The sequence below is a fragment of the Solanum dulcamara genome, chromosome 3 (assembly GCF_947179165.1).
Source record: "Solanum dulcamara chromosome 3, daSolDulc1.2, whole genome shotgun sequence".
NCBI lineage: Eukaryota > Viridiplantae > Streptophyta > Magnoliopsida > Solanales > Solanaceae > Solanum > Solanum dulcamara.
Genome location: NC_077239.1, coordinates 19,553,020 through 19,569,687, shown reverse-complemented (window position 1 = coordinate 19,569,687; position 16,668 = coordinate 19,553,020). Strand labels below are relative to the sequence as shown.

At 35.1% G+C, this 16,668-nt stretch overlaps 1 protein-coding gene and 1 pseudogene across 1 annotated transcript; both read right to left on the bottom strand.

Moving 5' to 3' along the window:
* Window positions 1–12,980: 12,980 nt before the first annotated feature.
* Window positions 12,981–13,382, bottom strand: LOC129882464 (ATP synthase epsilon chain, chloroplastic-like). Its single transcript, XM_055956762.1, has one exon. The coding sequence runs from the start codon at window positions 13,380–13,382 to the stop codon at window positions 12,981–12,983; it is 402 nt and encodes a 133-aa protein (XP_055812737.1).
* A 35-nt stretch (window positions 13,383–13,417) lies between these two features.
* The window catches only part of LOC129883505 (ATP synthase subunit beta, chloroplastic-like), an 18,448-nt pseudogene continuing 15,197 nt past the window's right edge, over window positions 13,418–16,668 (bottom strand).

The window sequence follows — 16,668 nt, the reverse complement described above, 5'->3', positions numbered from 1 at the left end:
TGTAGTCTTTCTTTGCTTTTTCCAGCATAATCTGGTATAATTCCAAAAGAGTTTTGGCATAGAAGCTAGCTATCTCGTAGTAACCAGCTAGTTCAGTCAGTTTTACTTAAACTCTTTCACCATTTCCCTTACTTTTGACATTTTCTCATTAACTTCCCCCTTTTAGAGGGTACCCGTACTTTCCTCTATTTGTACTTATAGTCATTCCAATTTCAATTAGGCAGTGCTAGTATTCTGACGATAACTATTCCAGGTTTTCTCGAAGTAGTAGCTTTGTCCCAACCTATATCCTTTGTCAAATGGAGGACTATTTATGTTATGGGTGATGTAAATGGATCTAGATCTTTCCATGGTTGGTGAGATGAACCTTCTTTTAATAGAATACCCTTTTTCGGAGTTGCGTTTGAATAAGAGAACTTCCTAATTAGTATTTGATGTCTCATATAAATTGTAGATCTAGAAGTATACTTTCATGTAGTTAAGAATCAATTGATTTGGAGCATCCTACCGTGAGATATAAGTTTTCTTCTACAAATACTCCATTTTATCACAACATCCTATCTTGCAAAAATTAATTTATTTGACCTACTTTTCCTCTGCCTCTTAAGATATTATATTCATGAAAGTTGCAGGTAATGTCGTTGGGGTTAAAAATTTGAATCACCTAATTTGGACTACTTTATAAAAGGTTATGCCTAAAATACAAAAGTAATATCATTTTCATCGAGAATTGAAACACCACATATAATATTTTAGGGGGTGTTACACTCTAGGTGTAACTTTTCGCTTAATACTAGAATCGAGAATTGAAACATAGCATCTGAGGTTGCATTAATCAAGGATACATGACAGAAGAAATTGTTCTATTTCCAAACTTCACCTTCAAAAAGCGTAGATTTTTTTTCTCGAATCACGTGTTTTTCTCCTCATAAGATGGAGAGAAATGAATAAATAGAAAATCAAAAAAAAAGAGAATCAAATCGCACCATCTCTGTAATAGGTAAATGCCTCTTTTTCTCTTAAAGTTGTCGGAATTACTCGTAATAAGATATTGGCTACAATTGAAAAGGTATTATCAATAAAATTTCCGTTTATCCGTGATCTAGGCATAGATAACAATCCATTCTAGAATTCTTTTCATTACTTCTCGTGGGAAAAAGATCCCACAAAGAAAAGAATTGTATAGTACGAAATAACATAAAAACTTATTTTTTTTAAGAAAAAAATAAAAGATATGAATCCTCTATTCCAATTATTCCCTTTTGACAGGAATCGAGAAGAAATAAGAAATATTTCAATGCGATTTGATTTCATACTAATGTAGTAGTATAGGAACTATTCCGATTTCGGTGAAGTTAAATATTAGAAGGACTCGATCAATTTTGATTGAATCATGATAAAAATTAAATTACAAAGAAGAAAAAAGATCGAATAAACAATGACTGCCAATTTTGTGTACATAACGGGTATACACTATACAATCGAATCTAATTTTTTTTATGAATTTCTATTCTAATAGAGGGGTAGTTATTTGTTGTTGAGAACTCTAAAACCGAAAAGGAATTTTAAAAATTTTCTGGTATGGAATCATAGTCTATATAATTACAATTATGATTTAAGAGTATCCATTAACTATAGTCTAAAAGATATAGACCATCAATCAGTTAATTTGTTCTAATGCATTGAATTAATCCGTTATAAAAATAGAAAAAATATCAGAAAAAGAAGGGAACGTTGTTTTTGCAAACATGAATTGAATTTTTTAAAACAATTTTTCTTAAAAATTGTATCTTTATCCCGAAGCCTTGAAGGAAAGAAAAATGGTTCTTTGCTTTGACTTTGATGAAAAATTATCGGTACAATGGATTGGTCGTACTTATCCAATAATGGAATATGGATTATGACTGACTCGCTATTCAGTGGGTTTTGGGATCATAATTATTATGTAGGAGAGATGGCCGAGTGGTTCAAGGCGTAGCATTGGTACTGCTATGTAGGCTTTTGTTTATCGATCGTTAGAATCCCTCTCTTTCCGTACCTTCACTTAACTCACCAATTTTACTAACAACAAGGGCTCAAATAGCAATGGATACCATTATTCCAACAGCTAGACCCTTCTTTGATCTAAAGATATAGATTCTCAATTCCTAATTGCTGTGACGCGTAAAATAGAATACTAAAAAATAATCATAATTAAAATACTGGAAAGAAAAGAGTAGACAAGGAATGAAAATAGATCCTTTGTCTATGATAGAAAAATGCGGGAAATCTAGATCAAACTTGGATTTATCTTACATAACTTACTTAACCTTTGGTTAATTTACTTCATCTAAAGGGAAGAAAATTTTTCGAACCCTTGGATTTAGTCTGAGGTTTAAGTCTGACGAGAATAATATTCTATGACTAGCAATTCATTTATTTTCAAACCGACCCATTTACCCTCTATTATTTGATTGACTAATCCTTTCTATTGGAATGGCTAAAGGGTCAAATGATTTGGTAATTCCTCATGAGGGGATGAATCAAGAGAAATTTGAATCAGAGCTCTGGATTTTTATTCATCCTTTGCCATAATAATATCTCGGGGTTTGCAGCGATAACTTGATATATCTACTATACGACCACTAACTAAAATATGTTGTTGGTTAACTAATTGAAGTGCTGCGGGAATATTTGAAGCCATACCCAATCAAAAAAGATTGTTATCTAGACGCATTTCAAGTAATTATAGTAAAACTTGACCTATTGACCCCTTGGCTTTTCTAGCGATCCGAACGTATTTAAGTAATTGTCGTTCTGTAAGACCATAATGAAAACATAATTTTTTTTTCTTCTAGATGTATACGATATTGAGATTTTTTAACGGAACGCAATTGGTTTCTAAGATCACTTCCGGTCCTAGGCTTTCTATTAGTTAGTCCTGGTAAAGCCCCCAGGCATCGTATTTATTTGAAACGAGGTCCCCGGTAACGCGACATAAAGACTCCTTATTCTTATTTATTATTTCAAACTAAATCTTATTTCTATTTATTGTTTATTGAATTTTATTTTAAAGAATAAACCTAAACTAAAACTAAGCTAAACTAAATGAAGCGAAGTTTACTCAAATAGTGAATTTTACTATTACTATAAATACTATAAAGAAAAGAAGAATGGGATGAATTGGATAAATATACAGAACCCCTTCTATTATATATATAATTCTTTCCTGACATAATTGGATGTTCCTATAATAAATTGATAGCTTTGGAAAAGGAGGAAGGCGCTATTTCAATATTCTTTGATTTCAAAGGAACATTATCAATCATCTCAAAAATGGAATAAAAAAAAGAATAGGGAAAAGCCGCCTATCGGAATTGAACGGATGACCATCGCATTACAAATGCGATGCTCTAACCTTTGAGATAAGTGGGCCCACATCATAGAAATCTTATATGCATAGTAATTGACTAAACTAGTGGAATTGGAATCTTAGTTATTAACTAGTCAATATTATATTGAATATTCTAGAGCATAAGGATTAAGATAGCAATCTAGAATTTCAATTTATAACAATTCTAATACTAATATTATTAAATAGTGATAGTAAATATTTTTAATATTCTTTTATTTTCAATTTGAATTGAATGGTAAATATTCTTTTTCATTTCTTTTTTTGGCATTTCAAATACTTTTTATTACAGTTCTATATTTGATTCTATATTATATAAATCTCTCATTATATATTTATTTCAAATTCTAATTATTTAATGGAACGGTTAGTTATAACTAATGAGACATTCCTCTGCTTTCGGGCTATGAAGATAAAAAAACAAGAATCGATTGTTCAAGTATTCCAAATTGAATGGAAAAATGACAGAAAGCGAGACATATAGATTGGGTATATATCCATCTATACTGAATTGTGGATTCCGAAATGATAAAATTATTTTTGATTTGATAAAAAAAGGGTCTCCTATAGAAGATAGTTAAGAAAATCAGAAAGGAGAAAACACATTTTCGAGATAGGAATTAGTATCTAATGAATTTTATGGTTCCAGTAGAAATGAATAAAAAATAAAAAGGAATGACATCACAATGAGATCCTAATCTCAAAACAAAAAGAAAGGGGGATATGGCGAAATTGGTAGACTCTACGGAATTAATTGGATTTAGCCTTGGTATGGAAACTTACTAAGTGATCACTTTCAAAATCAGAGGAACCCTGGAATTAAAAAAAATGGGCAATCCTGAGCTAATCCTGTTTTCTGAAAACAAACAAAGGTTCAGAAAAAAAAAAGGATAGGTGCAGAGACTCAATGGAAGCTATTTTAACAAACGGAGTTAAATGCGTTGGTAGAAGACTCTTTACATTGAAACTTTAGAGAGAGAAAAAATGAAGTGAAGGATAAACGTATATACATACGTATTGAATTCTATATCAAATGATTAATGACGACCCAAATCCGTAGTTTTTCTATAAAAAATCAAAGAATTAGTGTGAATCCATTCTACATTGAAGAAAGAATCGAATATTCATTGATCAAATCACTCACTCCATAGTCTGATAGATCTTTTGAAGAACTGATTAATCAGACGAGAATATAGATAGAGTCACATTCTACATGTTAATACCGGCAACAATGAAATTTATAGTAAAGGAAAATCCGTTGACTTTAAAAATCAGGAGGGTTCAAGTCCCTCTATCCCCAAAAAGACTATTTAATTTATCCGACCCCCTCTCCTTAGTGGTTCCAAATTCCTTGTCTTTCTCATTCACTCTATTCTTTTAGAAATGGATTTTTTTTAATAAGTGTAAATGGTTTTCTCTTATCACAAGCCTTTATGATATCCATGATACACATAGAAATGAACATCTTTGAGCAAGGAATTCCTAGTTGAATGATTCTCGATCAATACAATATCATTACTCATACTGAAACTTACAAAGTCATCTTTTTGAAGATCGAAGAAATTACCTGGCTTTGAGAAAACTTTTTAATCTACTTTTGTCATTTTAATTGACATAGACCCCAGTTCTATTATAAAATGAGGATACCACGCAAAGGACTAAAAATCCTCAGGTTAGCGGTTCCAATCGATATTAGAAATAGCCAGGATAGCTCAGTTGGTAGAGTAGAGGACTAAAACCCCTCGTGTCACCAGTTCAAATCAGGTTCCTGGTACATGATTAATTTGTATGAGTCTCGCTTCCCTAGAATTAAATTTGAATTAATTTATATGAATCAACATACATATTCTTTTAGAATCTAGATTAGAATAATAGCTTTATCCAGTTTGGTGAGATATACCCCATCTAGAGCATAGATGGGTAGAGTTTCTTAGATAAAGTATCTAAAAGAATTGTATTCTATCTCCTCTTTTTTTCTCCTCTCATTCAAACGAATTTGAATACGTACTACATATTAGAAAGGTAAAATTAGTTAATTGTTGAAAGGCTCAAAAGTTGAATCCGAAACTAGGGGAGTTGAAATAGACAAGATTCAGCTCAGATCCAAACAAATAGAATCCGATATTATCTTATTTCTTTGTCTTTTCTTTCATATTCGATTTCTTCACTTCAGATTTCTCCATTACTTCCTAAATTCCTTTATAGAAACCATTTTGTGCGCAGTACAAAGTTCATGATGCAGAACTCATTTGGTTCATCCTATTGGTGTGACCCATCCAAAATAAGTATCTTCCAAATAAATGTGAGAATTCCAATGAATGCCTAATTGTCTTTTGTTGTTAGCCTATCGATAATTCCCTAAACTAGACCTGCTTAATCTATAACCAAACGTGCAATTCTTGAATATCTGAAATTGTCTAAGTAGAAATAGCTTTATTATCATTCAATGTGCATCTTGTATTTCATAAAAATTGAGGCAATATAATCCTTACGTAAGGGCCATCCTAACCAACTTTCAGGCATTAAGATACATTTCAAGCATGGATGATTATCATAAGAGATTCCCAACATATCATATGATTCTCGTTCTTGAAAATCCACGATTTTCTAAACCCAGAAAATAGACGGATTTCTAGGGTTCCTCCTGGAGGCAAATACTTTTATGCATACCACTTCTGGTTGATCCATACCATCCTCTATTCCTGTAAGATGATACACAATAGTTAACAGCCTGCCATGCGCTACATCAAAGGCACATTGAGAGCATAGATAGTTGTACCTATATACATAAAAAATGACAGGAATGGAATGCCAATCCTCGGGCTTTAATTTTAAAGTCTCTATTCCTTGGTAATCAAAGCCCAAAGATCTATGAATTAGCCCATGCTTGACTAGCCAAGAAGACAAATAACCCAGCATCATTTTTATCTGTCACGCCCCGAGAGGGTACCCTAAACGTAACCGGCACTCAGAAACCATTTCTGGCTCCAAAGCGAACCACATAGCCTGATCAGACATTCATTCATCCATTCAATCAGCGGAAGACTTAAAATAAAGAGAATATTTGGCAGGAAACTCAAATGATCAATCTAACTCAAAGAATAAAGGCCATGGGCCAACAAATCAACTCCAATATTTGTCATTAAAATAGTTTGACAAGAATAATTCAAGGAAGGAAATACTCAATCGACCCATCACTATCTAGTCTATGAAGCCTCTATCACTACTATGTAATTGGTGCCAATGACATGTTCATGGCTACCTCAAATCAAAATAGAAGAAAGCTAACTCAACGCAATAATAACATAAGTGGTGTCCTCCGAATGTAGGGGAGGACTCACCAATACGCTGAGTGTGAATAAATCCTCAATGGTGCTCCTATTGACGATCTCTTAAACCTGTCGCTGCATCATGAAATGATGCAGGTCCAAATGGACGTCAGTACATAGAATGTACGAGTATGTAATATGGCAGAATGAAACATGCCTCAAGAAAGAATAACATCGGTTCAAATATCTCAAATCAGAAAGATAAGAGAGACTCAATCAAAGTATCATAAGTCCAAAGTAAGAATACATTTTAGACAAAGACCAATCACACACCATACAATCCAATTAAATCCAATCATGTACAATACAGTTCAAATCCAATCATATACGATCGGTTCAATTCGGTCATATACGATCCAATCCAACCCCCAATCATATATAATCCGATCCGATCCAATCACATACTATTCTATTCAACCCAATAACATATCACCTAATCCAATTCATCACACATCATCTAATCCGATCCAGTCATACACAATCCAATCACCTATCATCTAATCTAATCTGATCATATACAATTAACTCGACAATCAACTCAAAAGACTCAACTCAATAAATATGCAAATTAAATTATGCAATGTTTAACGATTCAGCTCGATCATCTACAATCATAATCAAACAAATCATATCATGCACAATCCACTCAATTTGGGAGTTTCTCTAACCGACAACAATCCCACCACCTATATATAGGTAATGCACAATGAGTCACGTCGTTGCTCCGTCCATTCATACTTGCCAGGGTATGAATGACTCAAACCAATCATGGATCCATCAATCAATCAAGTCCTATCATTTTAGGATAATGAAATAGGGAAATATCCGACACGGTACAATCCCTTCCTACGTTGGCGGCGTAGTTTATGGGATTTGAGTATGGACTATACTCTTACCCAATTCGGTGCTCAATACTCCTCCCAAGACTCAATACGCACATATCTATTGTGAGAAAAATATTCAAAATACTCATTTAGTCTTATCGGACTCTTTCAAATCAACTCATTTAGTCTCATTGGACTCTTTTCAAAACTCAATCAAATTTGGCCTCATTGGACCTTCATTCAAATAGACTCATCTCAAATCATCAAACTCTTCTCTTTAATTTGTATACAATCTCAACTAAATCTCAAAAATTGACATTATAAAGTAAAAATGCTCAACTCATTTATACTCAAAATACTCATGTTCAAAAATAATTAAAAGACATCTCAAACTCAACTCATACTTAAACTCTTTTTAAATCATAGATGAAAATAATCATTCTTTAAAACTCAAAATAGTGTATAAATAGTTTATGCAAAAATGCTCACAATCATTTATTTAAAACTCCTTCTCAAAAGATCATTTATTTTCAAAATGCTCATAAAACTCCAATCAACTCAACTTATGCAAATCACATATCACATAATCACATAATCACATTAAACTCCAATCTACTTCATCACACAACATTCTTATCAACATAACCTCTTCATTGACATCATCGTCAAATATCATCATTCACATCATCATCAAACATCATCATCTCATCATCATCAAACGTCTACTCCAAAATCCTTATTTAATTCTACATTACATTTATAGAAACAAAAGTGACATTCTAACTCTACCAATGTTTTAATTCGTTTTATGCCATTCACATTCATAACAATTTCAATTCATTCTTCTCATACCAATCAACACATATTCCCAAACCATCCATCTCAAACTCAAGACAAATTATGACTAAAAAGAAATCTCATCTTGGGCTCATGAGAATGGATACATGAATCCATACTCTCAATAAAATCAACTCAAGAACATCATTAATATATTTTAGTAATATTGTATAGTTTAGGAAATTTCAACAAAACCTTCATAGTAGGTCCAAATCTTTCATAATTCTATCTAACACATATGGGCATATGGAAGAACTCAATCCATATTTTAGGTTAGCTTACATATCTTGCTTGAAGATCATCTCACCGGAAACCAAGACTTGACTTGAAGATCTTGAATCCTTGAGCTCTTGAGGACAAATCTTATTGGAGATGTTTGGGAGAGAAGAGAATGGAGATTAGGGTTTTTAGAGAGAGGCACAAGACTGAAAAATATGGTCCAAATCATCCAAGGCTAGAGTATATATAATTAGGGAAAAAATTCCAGTTTGCCCTTCCTCAAAATCTGGAAAACGGGGCAAAATTCCTGCTGGCGCTATAGTGGCACGTCGCGCCACTGTAGTGCCAAGCCAAAATAGGCTTAAAACCTGCACATCTGATAGTGGCGCGTCGCGGAAAGGACCAAACTACTGAGGCTGTTCTATAGAGCTATAGTGGCGCATCGCACCCTTACAACGCCAAGCCTAAGTTTTCTGGGTTCTGGGAAATAGGCTTAAAAATCCTACACATCTCGTAGTGGCACGCCACACCAGGGACCAAACTACTGAGGCTTGTTCCTGGCGCGATAGTGGCTCATCGCGCCACTGCGGCACCAAGCCTAGGCTTCCTGCAGTCACAACCCAGGCCTGAAATCCTGGCAGTGCTAGTCCGTCTTAGGAGGGTCATAACTTTTGACTCCGGACTCCAAAATTTAAATCTTGGCGGCATTGGAAAGAAGACTCAAAGACCTTTAATTTGATAGGTCATAGGACATCCAATTCATCCTATTTTAGGATACATGGTCATTTGAAGTTGACCCTTATACTAATTCGTCTGAAAACTTAATCGATTGGGATTCTTTGGACTCGACTTGGTGTTAATAATCCATTATGACCCCTAAGCACATCTAACACACTTAAATTACTTAGGAATTAATCCTAACTCATGTGTAAGATTACAAGTTCTCCGGTCCAAGTCTACACACACGTGTAGAAATGTTCGAGTCTTTGCAAATTTTTTTCCGGGGTGTTACATTATCTCTCCCGCACTTTTATTTGTATAAGTGTTTAACATTTATGATTAAATTTATAAAAATTGACCCACCACTTCTTAATTTAGACAAAGAAATCCTGTCTAATTCACTAATTCAGCAGAAGATACTAAATTTTTGTAGTTCAAAAAGTTTTCATAGGGATCTGTGAAGTAGATAGTAGTTGATAAAGAACTCTTTGATCATAATTTCCCTGTATGAATGCTGCATCGAACATGAAACTTGTGGCTGGTAGTAAAACACCGATTCACTCATTGAGATCTAATTCGATCTTCATAGAGTTCTCGAGGTATTTTTTTATGAAGTTTTGTTATAGCATCTATAACCGCCTCCGGTTTAGGTGGACAACCTGGCAAATATACATCTACAGGAAATAGCTTATCGACTCCCCAAACAGTACTATAAGAATCGGTACTAAACATCCCGCCTGTAATTGTACAGGCTCCCACAACAATAACATTTTTATTGTTCAAGCATTTTCCCATATAATCTCACTAAAGAGGGGGGCCATTTTCATTGTTACTGTTCCAGCTATTAAAATTAGATTCTCTTGTGTAGGACTTGATCTTGGTATGAGTACATAACAATCAAAGTCGAAGCGCGATCCTCTTAGTGAAGCAAATTCAATGAAGCAACAACTGGTACCATAGAGAAGCGGCCATAAACTAGAGAGTCTTGACCAATTTGAAAGATCCTTTAATGTAGTTGAAATAACTGAATTTGGGGTTGTTCGATCAAGTAAAGAAAACTGAATGGAATTCATAACTATCTCAATTTTTTTTTTTCTGTTTTTCTTTTTAGTGTCTGAATATTCAGGAGCTAAGACCATTCCAATGCCCCATTTCGCCATGCATAAACTAAACCAATAATTAAGATAAGAACAAAAATGAAAGCTTCTATGAATACAAATACACCCAATACGTCGAAACTCATTGGCCATGGATAAAGAAAAACCGTTTCAACATCAAAAACTAGAGCAAATATATAATAACGGATTCGAAATTATAACCCAGCATCGCCCATTGGTTCTATACCCGACTCATAAGTAGAAAGTTTCTCTGGCCCTTTGCTAATCGGGGATAACACTCCGAAAATGAAAAGTGCCAAAATAGGACCAAGGATGGATATTATTAGAAATTCCCAAAAAGAATCATATTCGTAAAGAAGAAACATATATGCACTCCTACGAATGTGGAAAATATACCGGATTCAATTGATCGATTCGAATTGGAATTGTCAAGTCATCCATAACTATTTAGTCAAAACAAGAATTCATTTTGTTCGAACCGCCTTGTTTGGTTTGTTTATTGGTTTATTGTAGGGCATATCTCATTGCAATATTCATCGACTAGAATCCGATTTTATTTCCATTTTATTTAGTTAGTAGAACCTTCTAACTGTATATTACTCTTTGACAAATTCTCCTCTTTCTCTTGTTTTTTCTCTAAAGACGGAAAATTCAAAATTAATTACTTATCTTATTTCTTCTTTAATTAGAAATTCTTTAAAGATTTAGATTTTTTTTTTCTATAAATAGAATCAGGAGGTCCTTATTTTCATTTTTTCTTAGTGATTTAGAATAGAACAAGTAATCAAATAGAAGAGAATGTATAGGAATTTCCATCTCAAGATTTAGAAGATCTTGTGTTGGTATATTCCTTTTATTATTATTTAATAATAGTATTGGAATTCGAATCCAGGTGGAGGGGTTTTTCTTTGTTGAATACAGAAAAAGAATTTTGTTGTGCTTCGCTAGGTCGAGGTAAGTAAGGTATATGAAGGAAAATCCTATTTGACAATGAAAGTTACCAAAGATATTCTTTTTGTTTCAAAAAACTTTACTTTGTACACAAATACAGCAGGCCTTTCCTAAATCCATGTGAATTCCTCTTCGTAGTTTTTCATTTCACCAGGCCCATGAAATGAGTTGATGTCCAAAATTCAATAAGATTGGGGATATCAAAAGAAATGGAGTCTCACTAATTCTTTTATTGTGTATATGAATATGTAATTCGCCTCCGAAGATTAATGATAAAAGGTTGGTTTGTTTATCTACAATTGCAAAAAATCAATATCCATTGGTTCCTTTGATATGCGTTTTTTCTTTCATCTGCTTAAACAATTTCTGTGAGTAAACTTATAAGAATAATTGGAGTTAACTTAGTTACAAGAAAGAAATAATAATGAAGAAATGCAAATTAGCCAAATTTTTTCTTTGCATTTTTTATTTTTATAGGGCTATACGGACTCGAACCGTAGACCTTCTCGGTAAAATGGATCAAACTTATTATTATTAAAATGATCTGATCTGCTTCAAAGACCCAACATGCATTTTTTTTTGCATTGGGCTCCTTCATTAACTGATATAAATATCAGTTAGTCTACCATTTCTTTTCTTGACAGAAAAAAAGATAAGGAAATGGCTCCATGTGCTCTGATTCATTATTTGCAAGCATTACCAAAGTGTTTCAAAGGTGGGATTATCTTGACGTAGGTCTGTATCTGGCCTAGATCAACCCAAGTTAAATGAAGTCTCTATCATTCTAATTAAAAAATCAAATATGAAACTTCATACACCTTAAAGTTCATAAGATGAAAAGTGATTCTTTTGAGGTCCTTTTACTCATCATGACTAGCATTGAATAGACTGAGTATTCACCTTATCAAGATCTCAAATCAATGATGAGTTCTGTTTAACACCTCCTAAATGGGCGTACAAATTGGACCAAACCCTTTGTCAGGCTATGGTTCCCATAAAGTTATGGAGTAAGACATTGATTTCTCAACAAGATCAATTTTTTTGATTGTATGATGAACTCCCTAGAAAAACATTGGCGCGCGTGTAAACAAGTTGCTCTACCAACTGAGCTATAGCCCTTAGTGCTTGTGATACATATTTTATCATGTAGGTAAATTCTTGTCAAGAGAAATATTCTCTGATCCAACATCAAGAATCTTTGGTCTCTTTGAGTGGTATTCCTTAGATTAGTATTGCTTATAAGTAATATGATATTTATAATCAATCGACAGGATGAGTTTCATTTGGTTCTCTTTGGAATGATAAATGACCTACTTAACTCAGTCGTTAGAGTATTGCTTTAATGCGATGGGAGTCATTGGTTCAAATCCAATAGTAGGTAAAACTTATTAGATACCATTGAATCTGGTATCTAATAAGGTTTATGACACACCTTTAGTGATATTTTTTTTTTGATTTTTTATCTTTTCTATTTTATTTTTAATTTGAATTTTTGCATCAGAATTGGATTCTATTTGATTGTATTCACCTATCAGAATCTAAATAAGATTAGAAAGAGTACTTCTTTTTATTATTCGAACGTACCAATTAGTTATGAAATAAGATTGCTAGCCTCCGCCCGTGTCCTAGTTTGTCGTAGAGCTAGATTTGCCTCAATTTTTTGTCTCCTTCCTTCAGCCTTTTTCACATTAGCTTTCGCTATTTCAAGATTTCGCTGAGCTTCTTGTGGATCAATGTCACTACCCTTCTCCACATCATTTACTAAAATAGTGATCTCATTATTTCCTATTCTAGCAAAACCACCCATCAGAGCCATCGTTAACCATTGGTCGTTAAGGAGTATTCTCAAAATCCCTATATCTACAGTTGTGGCAATAGGGGCGTGATTTGGTAATAAGCCAATTTGACCACTATTAATAGATAAAACAATTTCTTCCACTTCTGAATCCCAAATAATTTGATTAAGGGTCAGTACACTAAGATTTAAGGTCATTTCTTTAAATTGCTCTCTATTTCTAAGTTCATAGACTTTGCGGTAGCTTCATCGATAGTACCTACCAAAAAAAGGCCCGTTCAGAAAGACCATCTAATTCTTCAGAAAGGATCAATTGAAATCGTCAAATTGTTTTTGCTAGACCAACATATTTCCTTGGAGAACCAGTAAATACTTCTGCTACGAAAAAGGGTTGTGATAAGAAACACTCAATTTTTCATGATCTTGCTACGAGTAAACGATCCTCTTCGAATAATTCATCCAATCCAAGGGTAGCTATAATGTACTGAAGTTCTTTGTAACGTTGTAAAGTTTGCTTAACTCTCCAACATTGAAACATGGTTGACGTTGAATCTAAAGGATCTACTGCTGGACAAATACCTTTGCCAGACAATCCTCTTAATAGTATGGTAGTAGCATCTAAATGTGCAAATGTCATAGAAGGAGCAGGGTCTGTCAAATCATCTGCGGGTACATAAAGTGCTTGAATAGAGGTTATGGACCCTTCTTTGGTAGAAGTAATTCTTTCTTGTAAATAACCCATTTCGGTACTGTCACGCCCCGGGAGGGTAACCTAGACGTAACCGGCACCCGAAGGCCATTTCTGACCTCTGAGCAAACCACCTGGTCCAGTCACTCATTCATTCAATCACATTTCCTTAGCGGGAACTCAATTAATGAAATACTATTCACAATATAAGGGCCAAAGGCCAAGCATTCATCAGCTCAACAACAAAAATAATAAGACTCCTCAAATTAACCGCTCAACCTCCCCACACTCCAGTCTATAAAGCCTCTATCCAAGTCTAAAAGGTGCCAATGACAAGTCCATGGCTACCAACAATCAAAATAAAAGAAATAACAACAACAAAACTATACAAGGAACTCCACATCATCCGGAGAATAGGAGGGCTCACCGACTAGCTGGGAGTGTAAGTGGATCTTCAACGGGGCGCCGATTGATGATCTCTGGTACCTATCGATGCATCATAAAATGATGCAGGCCAAATGGCGCTAGTACATGGAATGTACGAGTATGTAAAATGGCCGGAGGAAAATAATATCAAGAAAGCATCAATATCAACTCAGGATCTTAACTCATATATATATACATATAACAACTCACTCCAGTGCCCTAAGTCTAACAAGAATAGTTTAGACCGGACCAAATCTCATGCCACTCAACTCAACTGATTCGGAGTACCATCAAGACCTAAATGGGAGTTTCTCTTAACTTACAACAATCACCTATGAGCCGGTGATAGTGCAACAATCAGACGTTGTTGCCACGTCCGTCCATACCTTGCCAGGGCGTGAACGCCTCCCTAATCATGGATACCATCGATTAGTCAAGTCCTATCATTTCAGGACAATAAAAATAGGAAACATCTGACTTTAACAGTTCGATCCCAAGGGAAGCATCCGACATTAACGGTTCCATCCCTACCTACGTTGGCGGCGTAGTTTCTAGGGTTCGAGTATGGACTATACTCCCACCCGCCTCGGTGCTCGATACTCCTCCCATGACTCCATGCTCATAAAACTCCTCCGATCATCTCAAACAAGCCCTCACGGCTAGTTTCATGTGGTACATTGCCACCTCATCAACTCGGTTCTCATTTCAACTCAATTAAGTCATAATGGCAAGTCTCATTTAGGACCTTGTCCACTCGTCATTTCCATCCTCAAATCAATTCAATCAAGCCTCATTTAGATAAAAATTTATGACATCTCCTCAAGATTTAGCACAACTCTATGACTTTAGCTCAACAATTTAAGTAGAATAACACATTTAAGGAAATTGACTTAAGCAACATAATCACATGGCTAAAGAGATCAACAAGGCGTAAAAACAAGTCATCTCCATCAACTCATACTAACATGAAGGATTTTAGGGACTTCTTAGCTCAACAACATCAACACATATAGCATCAAATAAATAGGAGACAAAGTTCATACAAACATAAACCATACCAAGAAACTCTATTTTCATGAACATCTAACCTCAAGGCAAGAGTAGGGCACATGGGTGAACTCAACCCATGTTTTAGATAGCCTTACATACCTTAGTAAAGACTTGAAGAAAACCTTGTGGTTGGGTCTTCAATGGATGGACTCAAATCTTGAAGCTCTTGGAGTCCTTTTTGTTGGAAATGGAGAAGAGGAAGAAAAGAGAGAGAAGCTAGGGCTTTTTGTTTAGAGAGAGGGTGAGGCTGCAAAATGTGTTCCCAAAAGACCAAGGGTAACATATATATAATTTGGGTAAGTTCCCAAATTGCCCCTCCTCAAAAGTTCTGAAAATAGGCTAAAAATGCACCTGCCGCGATAGTGGCGCATCGCGCCATTGCAGCGCCAGGCTGAATACGTCTAAAACCTGCACACCTCGTAGTGGCGCGCCGCGCTAGAGACCAAACTACTGAGGCATGTTTTTGGCGCGATAGTGGTGCGTCGCGCCCTTACAGCGCCAAGGCCATATTTTTTGGGTTCTAGAAATTTGGCCTGAAAAACCCTACACACCTTTTAGTGGCGCGTCGCGCCAAGGACCAAACTACTGAGGCATATTTCTTGCGCGATAGTGGCGCGTCGCGCCCTTACAGCACCAAGGCCATTTCCCCAGCAGTTGCAACCCAGGCCAAAATGAAATTCCTGCCGTGCTAGTTCATCTTAGGATCGTCATATCTTTTAACTCCGAACTCCAAAATTTACGTTCTTGGTGGCGTTGGAAAGAAGACTCGACGACCTTTAATTTGATAGGTCGTGGGCCACCCAGATTGACGTCCTTTAAAAGATAGGGTCGTTAAAAGTCGACCCTTATAAGAACTCATCCTAAACTTAGCTACGACAGACCTTTTGGACGTAGCTCGGTCCTAGGGGTCCTTGGTGACCCCACATCACCTCTAACACTGCTCAGTCCCTCAGAAACTCATCTTTAACTCACGAATATACTTCAAGATACTCGAGTTCGACCCCTCCCGAACACAAAAAGGGTCCAAATCTTTGGAAATATTTGAGGGGTATTACATTATCTCCCCCTTGGGATCATTTGTCCTCGAATGACGAGAAATCAAGAATAGACTCGGGGTACAAATCACAATCAAAAATCAGTCATTCAATCAGTCAATTATCAATCAAGACTCAAGACGCACAAATGAATTCAAATCAAGGAAATGAACATTACCTTCAACATTCTAATCGGTAGGCACGAATAGATGGGGATATTTAGATTTCATGGCTTCCTCCACTTCCCATGTGGCTTCCTCAACAAATTGGTTCCTCCACAGGACTT